Source organism: Clytia hemisphaerica, unplaced genomic scaffold (genome assembly GCF_902728285.1).
Source record: "Clytia hemisphaerica strain Z4C2 unplaced genomic scaffold, Clytia hemisphaerica genome assembly, whole genome shotgun sequence".
Taxonomy (NCBI): Eukaryota; Metazoa; Cnidaria; class Hydrozoa; order Leptothecata; family Clytiidae; genus Clytia; species Clytia hemisphaerica.
The window spans coordinates 72,305-83,057 of NW_027104405.1; the positions used below are offsets into that span (position 1 = coordinate 72,305).

The window sequence follows — 10,753 nt, forward strand, 5'->3', positions numbered from 1 at the left end:
AACTACCTATTTAACCCTTTAAGTTCCACGGTCCTTTTTTAAGTTTTTCAAGAAAATCACTAGTTCAAACTTTAAAGGCTTATATCTCCTGATTTAGAAGGAGTTGGAAAGCTTGTCCATAGCTCGTTGGATAGCTTAGATTCTTTTCTTTTTTTGTGCGCCTTCTGCACCACCCGATTTAGGAAGAGCTGGATGGGCAGTGGCTAAGGTAGGGTAGGTTAGGAGAATTAAAGCAGTCAAGCCCGTGGTAAAACTTCCAATCAATTCGCTAGAGAACATAATGAAGTAAAATAGTGCCGAATTTTGAGGTTTTAGAATCACTCGTTGACCGAAAGTGGTCAAAAAATGGTCAAAATCTCAAAAAAGTGGATTTTTGTCAAATTTATGCTTTTTTTACTTTTTGGCTTAAAATCTCGTTTGAAAGACTCACTTTTAAATATTTTTTGCTTGCCCATGAAGCCCAATCAAATTCTTATAAAATGACGATTTCTAACTCAAACACTGGGCATTACATGTCCAATAAACTCGACATTGGCACTTAAAGGGTTAAAAGAAGACAAAGCAAATGAAGTGATTTTTCAAACAGATCATTAGAAAAAAGTGTCAGGATTTCTGGGTTTCATCAAAATAACACAAGTTACGTGGCGCATGACACTTTGAAAAATACATAACGTCATGTAGGATAATTTGTATTGCAACAAAGTGACAACATCCTTACCATCCGCTTCTTAATACCTTTGTTTTCAAAAAAAAGAACACTTCTTGTTGTTATAAAGAAGGTTAATCCAACCGGGTGATGAGGGATTTTCATATTTCGGTGTGACTTTTTCATCCTACTCACACAAACAAATCACAGCTATGGACGTCATATGGACGTTTTACGAACCTGTAGTAAAACAACGGGATCGTCATCTCCTTCTTGTAAAAACCTTCTACTCAGTGCAAAAGAGAACAAAAGAACAGGCCAAATGGCGGTGACTTATTTCAAATTTCCTGTTTACTACCATTTGTTTTTTATAATATTCTGCATATTGATAAATTAAAATCTTTAGATTAACAAACTGTACGAGTGCAATTATAGTCCAAAATAACGCAGTCATTTTATCCCTTCATCGCATGTAATTGTATATTTTTGCTGATTATTAAAACTAAGATTTACTACAAGAACAATTTAAGAAGCTTAGAAGGCTAAATTTTAAGCAAAGTAAAGGTCGAATTCAAATCTGTTTCACCATTCATGCTATATTAAAAATGTATACATCGTTGTAAAGATTTTTTAATGTGGAAGATAATATAAAATATCAAAGATCTTTGAAAAATCGAAAAATGAAGATGAACAAGTAAAGATTTCTCTACAAGCTCTGAGATCATGATATGGCGCTGATTTCAGATACATATGTTCAGACTTTTCGTATCTTCCTGAGCTAGAAAGGTACATCCCAGTTAATAATGTTTTTAATTGGAAAGTTAGGTATCATTAAGATGCATCTTTGCTCCAAATGTACTTAAAGAGAGCCTGAACCATTCATGTTTTTAAAAACACATTGCTTACCTGGTTTGCAGAAAACACTTTTGAACACGAATGGTTCAATTTTCAAAGTTTTTAGAAACAACGAATGTCCTTTTGAAGCAGACTGTTAAAAAAGTCCCGACTGTCTAATCGTCTTGAAAACACCTTGATTACCAGAGAAACACTAAATGGTTCAGAAACTTGCCGGTGTTTTAGGTAATGCATTTGGCTTTGATTTTATGGGGAAAATTGAGAGTTGATTTATTGAAATCCCAGGAACACAGGAAATGCTGAAAACACACCACCTCGAGAGGTAAGGTGTTTCTAGTAAATGATTTTTGCCAAAAACACCCCAAAAAAGTATGAAAGGTTCAGAAAAAGTGTTTCAAACAAAGTGTTTACTACTGTGTTTCGGGACTTTTTTGACATGAAAGGTTCAGGCTCAGAGTTAGAGCTATTTTGACGATTTATGACGTCATAATTTGATGACGTCAAAATTCAAATTTTCCTTATCAATTAAATTTTTAGGTTATTATTTAATTACGTACAACCGGATCCTGAAACCTTAAGGTATAGGTCAAATAAAAATCCATAAGTGAATCCCTAAGAATGGGTGCTATTGATCGCAAATTTAGGATTTGTGATTTTTAAAAATCTAGAAACGCCCTAACTCACCCGAGGGACCTCCTACTTCACAAGACTCCAATTTTTCATCTAAGTAATATATGCAAAATCTTTGTTTTTTATCTACATTTTTTTCTTAATTTTTCAAAAATCTTTAATCTTTTATATTGATCTCCTTCAGAATATTTTTGCAACGGTGTGCAACTTTTTAACATTACATAAATGAGAATCGGGTGAGAAATTATTAAGAACGAAAAGTGTTCGCACACTTTCAAGACAGACTTTAGTTAAAATAGGACAGATGGTCTAAAGTATGCCAATTTTGTTCTAAAGATGAGAACAGGACTAGGACAACTAGACGCTATAAGCCCTATAAATGATGACAAAAATATGAACGGACTAGAGGTGAATAAATGAGTAAAAAAGTGACATACTGTGCCATAAAAGACACTGTGTTTGGAGACCAGAGAAGACTCAACTAAGATATGATCCCTTGAAAAGTAAACTGATAACAGATTATTTATTTTCTACAATCATGGTCGAAATATATTTAGAATCCCGGTTATCTTAACGTTCTTCAAGATTTAAAGTTCCGGCGAGAAAGTCGATTTTGAGCTATCTCTTTAATCTAATCGAGTATTTCAATTTGGGATGGGTTAGCAGACTTCCAGGCTATATATTGGATTATTTTTGAACTTTTGGATCCTCAGTCATAAGTCTAGCCTTAAAACTCAGAGTTAAAACTCTACCCTTCGAACCTACTTTAGAGCACTTACAAATCGATTATGGTTTCAAAACTTCCTAGGGAATTTACCTTTTTTCTCAAATATTATGATCTTGATTGTAGTCCAGTCACTGAAGCTCTAAAGCCGTTCCGATTTTCCTTATCGTCAGAGCGTAAGCATGTCGTGTTAAGCAAACTCCATATCTGTTATCAGGTTATCGAGAATTCAAATTTCTTTCGAGAGTTTCTTTTGAAGTCCTCAACAGGGGACTGAACTTTCATCACATCTGACAAAAAGACAACAATGGTCATTTGTCTATGATAGGACACGAATGGTTTTATTTTCCAGAATTTCGCAAACTTCAGAAACTTGGTAAATGTTCAAATCTTTACTAATGCCCGTCTCCCTCATTGGCCCATACAGTCCACTTTAGGATGCCTGAAAAGTTCCCTTAAAGCCACACCTACCCAATGGGCCCAAACGTCTTTTGGACGTCTAATATACATCTAGGACGTCCAAAGATCTTAAAGCCGTCCATTAAATGTCCATAAGACGTTCCGTGCCCATAGGGTACGCACTGGACTCATCTTTAATTCACCTCCTTTCCTGGGCCAGAAATTCAAATTTGTTTCCTCAAAATCAATCAGATTCTAAAATGGTACCTTATACCCGGTGATGGTGACCCTGGAAAGCTTAAACAAATGAGGGGTATTTCACAGACGTCTGTTGAATTGGATAGAGATTGAAAGCTAAATAATGTAAACGTGACTAATTAAAAAAGGCAATTGCGAAGGGATTGACCGGAAAAGGTATGGCCCTACAAGTTACAAATGCCAGGCCAAATTTAATGATATGTTATTTGATCAGGAAGTGTTTAATCCTGGGAACTCAATGTTTTTAAAAATAAAAGATCGCGATACCGCGCAAAGTCGATAAGTTAAAAATAGAGGCTTTATTCATTATAAAATATTGATCAAAAATATTTCATTGGAAATAGAAACATAGTCATGCTAACATCACATACGAATTGTTTATTTCTAAAAATTGATTACACAATTAATGATTTTGTTGTAAACAAAGAAATCCTTTAATTGGTAACAACCTGTCACTTATCATCTCTACTCGTTGTTCTTCAGCGGTCAGGAAATCAGATTAGTTCAATCTTTACTTCAGATTACTTCTGCATTGACAAAGTCGGATCTTCTCAGCTGTCAAAAAGATTCTTTTATATTTCTTTCCTAAAAAAGATAACCCTTTTCCTTGCGCATGCGACCTTACGAAAGATAATTAGAGACAATAGGATAGCACTTCCAAAATACTTTGTCATCAAATTGTCATGATAACAATGGACCCTGATTTCTTCTCAATTTCTTTTGTTTTTCAATATTTCATCAAAACAGAAGAAGGCGATAAGAATGGCATAGATTGTCCCGCATCCTGCTCTACTTATAACCCATCCTCTATATCGTTATAAACATTTTGAAATACAAAAGAAGGGGTATGGGAAGGAATAGAAAGGGCGGGTGGTCACTGAAACAAACAAAAGTGGACAAAGAATAGACTTCTCATATTTATGTAACCCATTGATACTCCATATTTAGAGTCAGTGTAGATAAGGCGAGATATAAGCCTTGCCATTTTCACATTATTACATTACATATTAGAGATACTCCTGGTCGCACACACACACACACACACACTTCTCTTGTTAGAAATAATATTTTCAGACCAGGCAGTAAAGATGAAAGTTTTTGTATTTTTTGTTTGTATCACAACTTTTGTTTTTGGGGTCGAATCGAAAAGTGACGATAAACATCGTAAGTTTGAATTGAAACAATTTCATGGAATTAATGCTCTAATTTGTCATGGGCTCGTATTTGCTTGTATTTTTTTTTTGACTTTTGGAAATTTTCAGTAAAATATCTAGTCGGAATAAATGTAGTATAAATAAAGGCAAAATTTTTCTTTTAGTTATTCTTGGTGGCATCAATGGAAGAACAACAGCAGCGCCAACCCCCGACGTGGAAAAGTTTATGGACGTTGTAGATGGGGGTAATAATGATAACATCCCTTTGGTGGAAATAAACCAAACTCCAGTGTGATCGATAAAAAGTGATTTCAAACAAAAACTGTGATTTCAAAGGAGTATTGAGTGAATGTGTATTCTTGAAATCAAAGATCTTTTCATACAAGGGAAATTTAGGATTTATTTCGATTTGAATCTCCGTACAAGAATGTGGTGATTTGAATAGATAAGTTTCCTCTTCATTTCATTGTGTCTTCTATTCTCGTCGCTGTAAACATACCTGTTCTTTTTTTTTTCAGATACTCTTGAGGGCGAAATCGAGATCCAGAGAGGTCTTTTCGGTGGCTTACAAAATAGCATCAAGAGTGTCAAGGATGTGCAACATGGTAAGATGTCATTTTAACATACCGTAAACAAACTCGTGCTATCTAGCACACATTTTACTTTTAGACAGGTATTACGAATATTTTACATCCTAGAGAAAATCTGGAGCCTATCTAATCCATTTTTTCCATCACAATATTCATATCTTCGCTCTTTTCCATTTTAGACCCTCTATCTAAAGATGATCTAACAATGGAGGTACAAATATTAATTGATGCAAGAGATGGAGTGCCAGCTACTGAAGATGATGTGGCCGTCGCAGGTCTCAAAGAGTTAAAGACGTGCATCATTTTGCTTAAAGCTAAAGCCATCAGTTTGGAGTCGGAGATTTCCCATAACACATGGAAAAGGCTTTTGGGATTAATCAATGATTTAGAAGCGGAAATTCATGACGAGTTGGACTATCTTCTTGAATTTATCCATTCAATGGATTGTAAATTGAAAAGAACCTGCTTTAATGATCTCCATGACACCTCAAAGACATTGCTCCACAAAGAAATTCAGAAAGTCGGAATCATTGGTGACACATGCAGTAGTAAGCATAATCCTTTTGATCGTTAAAACCCTCATCGGGTTTCTAAGGAAGCTTTGATTCAGACTTTTTCAAACAGAGAAAAACGGAAAACTTATCTCAAAAGTATCTTTCCACTATTATATTTCATTCTCTTGTAGAATTTACCAACGAATGCGCTGAAAAATTCAAAGCAGCGAAAATGGGATTCACAGACTTCATGGAAAACAACATTGTAGAGTTGAAAAGTCAATTAAAAGACATCGTTCAATTGGATTGCTTGACTCACGCCAGTCAAAAGAAATTTCTGCAAAACAAGATCGAAAATCTTGAGCAACATGCATTACAGTGGATTCACCAGTTGACGGCAACCTTGAAACATTTGATCGCATTTGAAATAGATACTCTTTCATCAGATTTTAAAAAAACTTGTGATAAAGTGAACACACAAAGACTCGCTTTCAAAGGTAACAATTGAAACACTTTTATCAATTCATCTTCAGCGTTTTCAGCAAACGAACACGAGTTTATGATGTGCGGTATTAATACTCTAGCACGGTAAGCTTTTGAAAAAAAAAGAAAGGACTTTGAAAAGCAGTTCTTGTAGACAGAGTTGATCACGACTGTTATGGCTTCATTTTCTTTATAGATAACAAAGGAACAACGGGTGAATTAAACGACCTTGTCGGCATCAAAACAGCACTAGGAGGACTCTCCACGGACGCAATGATGATAACTAACAGATTTTTGATCGCATACGACGTCCTCCTCCACTTAAAAGGATTGGTCGATGATAAAGAATTCAACACCTGTTATGATAAAGCATCAGAACTTTATTATCTTGTGCAAGGTTTTAAACTTCAAATAGACGAATTGTTGGCTTCAGTCACAAAAAGAGATGTACTGGTGATGTTTGAAACCAAGATAAATGATTTCATTGGGGTTTCATCAGATGACACCGCTCCAGCCACTGGCTTTACCAAGGCTAAAGAAGATTTCATGACTAATTTGTTGGACTTGAAACAAAGTAAATATATGAGCACCATTTTCTCCTATATATACCGGGTGGTTCAAAAAAACCAAACGGATGTTTGGCAACGTTTTTAGAGCTGTCAAAGTGATCTTTAAGGTTTACCTTGCTACATAAGATTGGCGAGGCCTTAACTTAGATTTTAATTGATTACTTTTTATATTTGGACAATCGATTTAATAATTATGATCACTTAAACTCAAAAATGCAAAAATACGCCAAAAAAAGGTGATTAAAATTTGTTCGATCTGCTTTCTCCTTCTTTCTTTTCTTTTGTTTCAATCGAATGTATACTACGCATTAAGTTAGACCTTCCTCTCTTTCTTATGACATTATATTCACGATTCATTCTGCTCAAAGGCTTTGCCAAAAAACCAAAGTTTTTTTATTTGAACCGCCCGGCATTTTTCTCCCGTATAACCTTTTTATCGTGGTTCACAAAATGGACAGGAATTAAAATTTTGAAATGTTGAAACTTGAACAATTCTACTTCTCTTCTTAGATGGAGGTATAAAAGCAATGTGTGAAGCTCCGCCGGTGACTGGTCCCATGGGCATTAACAATTTAGCAGACCTTTTCGAGTCAATTTTCGAAAAGAATGAAAATGCGCTTACAGATGAAAAGACAGAAATCGAATCCATTCAATCTACAGATTTACCGCTGTTATTGAACTGTCCAGAGTTCGCAGAAAAAAGTGCACAAGTACAAGCTTTGGTGGATGAAGTGACTAAATTTCTAAAGAATGCTGAGCAATCCAAATGCTTTGCTGGCGTTTTCAGCACGAATTTATGGTAAGTCTACGGGTAGCGAGCAATGAACTTACAGACTTGAGTTACATTTAAAATACAGACTGAAGCCTTAACCACATGTAATATTTGTGTCAGTTTGTCGAGCTCAAAGGTACCGTGAAAAGCACATGCCGATATCATATATTGACCTGTGCCGACCATTCCAAATTCTATTCAGCGCACAATCAACGCAGAGAAAATTAACCATGACGACCATCCAAGATCTTGGATGAAGTTCAAAGTTGATATTTTCATTCCCGTCGTTAAAAACACAACTCAAAAATGTCATCAATGCTTTTTAAAAAGAGATAGAGAATCCTAACATAAAGTCTATCTATTATTTCGATTCAATTAAAGTGACATTTCCATAATTAAAAGTTTAGTAATTACTGTTATACATTTGGGAATCGTGTAAAAGATTTCTTTCAAATTTTTTCATTTTAATTACACTTGGAGGTTTCTGGGGAATTCGAAAATAGTAAACTGCATACTGATACATATTAATGCTAGACATTAATATGGTAATATTTGCTCTTCATCTTTGATTTTTTCTACAGTGATTAGATTGACACATGTGCGATAAAATTTATATTATTGGTCTTCAGAGGTTGATATATTCTTTGAAAACTCAACCTCTGATACTCAGGGTAGCTGAACAGAATTTACATAAAATACTCTAAGCTATTTAACTTCAAATATTTACGACATTTATCTAATATATCAAACTTTCTTTTCTTACTTTAGTGGTGTATGATTCGTACGACTTTGGACATTTATATCATTAAAACGTAAAAGGAAAGAAAGAAGAACTTTTTAACACCCATCGCTCCATATAAGCCATGTTGGTATCCCTGCAGTGAACGCGTTGGACGCTTCTAATGCAACCTAATCATATAATTTATGCAAGGATTTATTATTTTATTTAAAAAATCAATAATGTCGTTATTACATTCGTTATTATATACAGGGTGGCCCGAAAAAAAGTATCGAGTGGTACAAATTCTATAGAAAGAAAGTTCTTGTGTCAGTTTCACTAAATTTGCAATGTTTATCAAAGTTTCTCCTGTGTCATATTAATTGTCATAAGACATTTTTCATGAATAACTTTTACAAAAAACCACTCTGAATAATTTCAACGTCATGAAAATTGTAAAGAAAGTTAATTCTTTTTAATCATAATGACTGTTGTAAGAACAATTATTGTGTTGGTATATATTTTCTTACATTTTGTTAAACACGCACAACGACCCTCTACTCAAAATCATGTTCGAACTCGATACTTTTTTTTGAACACCCTGTATTGAATTTATCTTTTGTTCGTTAGAATAATGTTTATCGAAAAGAAAACTGCAAGTCCAATTCAAAAGTGCTTTGACCAGTTAACCAACCAAGCTAAGATTCTTCTTTCACGCCGATGCAGCTTACGGTCCGGTAAATGCATTATCATGCCAAATTCGACAAAATTTTTACCATCTGATAATTTCAGTTTGACGTTTCTCGTCCCCTCCCCCCCCCCGGAAGAAGAAATCCACTCAGGGTTTTCAGTATATGTGTAGAATACACGAGCTAAACTGACTTAAGAGTGGGACCTTTTAGCGAATTACCCTTCATAAGAAACCTTACGCATTTCCCCTGAATGCTTTCTCCATAGGGTAAAGGTTATTTTTTTCTATTCTGCATTTACGATTCTAAATTTGATTGGTAGGTAGTGGCTAGCTACTTAGGAAGAAATTAGAAGCGATTTAAAACCACAAATCAAGACTTAGTTACATACCCAATAACCATTTTTGCTTTGATCCCAGTCCGCCCTCCGATCTCAAACATTTTATGTATTCACTCGAAAAGATATCATATACACTAAACTTCACGCATTGAGCTTCCTCGATGTTTTAAACAGCCTTCGGTAGTACCGCACTTCCACCTAAAGAAGACTAACGATGCTATGTTACGGGGTATGTTACCGAGGCAAATCAACCGATCAGCACTACGCTAAGCGATTTTATTTAAAGTTAAGGCACAATCGAGATAATTAGAGCATAACGCAGAGGAAGAGGTGTTGCACGTCTTCATTTTCAGAGAAAGTCTGGTTCAGTAGCAATTTCTAAGCCTGGCTCTTAGCTGTTGAATTCAAATACTGTATCAAAGGGTGACTGCCGCCATATCGTCAATAGGATTCGACCCCACCCAGCTACCCGTGGAAAAATCGGTATGAAAGATATTTGATCTCTTGAAATCTAAAAGTTTGCTTAAAGGTCATGATTTTTTCCCCCGGGGGGGCACTGGCTTTGCGGACTGACGGTATGTGCGGGCCGAAAATTGGCTTTTAAAATTGCACCCTTACAGTGCAGCAAAATTCGATGAAAATCATACCCTTAGAGTGCATCTTCCCCCAAATTTTCAATCCTCTTCGTGCAAAAAATGGTCAAAATTCTAGCATTTTTGGGCAAAATATCTCGATTTTTCAAGAATTTTCTGAAATTTCTACCCTTACAGTGCATCTCTAGTTTTTCCGACCCTTACAGTGCATTTTAAACATCTTGGAAAAGGTACCCGTCGGTCATTTTGCCCAGCTGCCCCCCCCCCGGGTTTTTTCCTAGCCAAAGCTTTTTATTAGCTTTCTCAAAGCCATCATCCCCACTTGGGTTATATATATACTGTAGCTCGTCCTCTATTAATAAAACAACTTTTTTTTCTATTTTGATGATTTTAAATTGCCGATGAGACGTCATTCTTTTAGCTTTTTTTCTTTTTAGCTTCTCAAATATTGATTCCAGGTACATATATGTTGTGATAATTTTCGGAATTTTGGAATCCTTGGATGAAAATCTTTCATAAAGATCTTTCAGCTTCTTATTTTCACTTTCATTTTCAAGTCTAAGCAAAAAGTGATGACGTCACATGGCGACCAGCAAGATGGTCAAAATTTTTCTCTCAACTCTTTTTTGTGATCTTATAGACTAAAGTCTACTTCTGACTGAACTCTGCTTTTTGATGATCTGAGTCCAGTGAAGTAGACTAGAGGATACTGCCATTTTGAATTCTTTCAGTTTCGTTTTCAAAAAATATAAGAAAAAAAACAAAACCAGTGATACTTTACAATGAAACACATTTCCCCCTAATAGTAGTTAGGGGGGAATTTGTTCGTTTATTTGGGG

General features: G+C 35.2%; 1 protein-coding gene across 1 annotated transcript; it reads left to right on the top strand.

Moving 5' to 3' along the window:
* Positions 1-4,507: 4,507 nt before the first annotated feature.
* Positions 4,508-8,979, top strand: LOC136819988 (uncharacterized). The gene is made up of 8 exons (XM_067076222.1): positions 4,508-4,676; positions 4,831-4,911; positions 5,185-5,271; positions 5,436-5,804; positions 5,942-6,247; positions 6,430-6,807; positions 7,313-7,601; positions 8,343-8,979. Exons 1-8 carry the CDS (start codon positions 4,601-4,603, stop codon positions 8,350-8,352), a joined length of 1,596 nt encoding a protein of 531 aa, XP_066932323.1. The 5' UTR covers positions 4,508-4,600; the 3' UTR covers positions 8,353-8,979.
* The last annotated feature ends 1,774 nt before the right edge of the window (positions 8,980-10,753 follow it).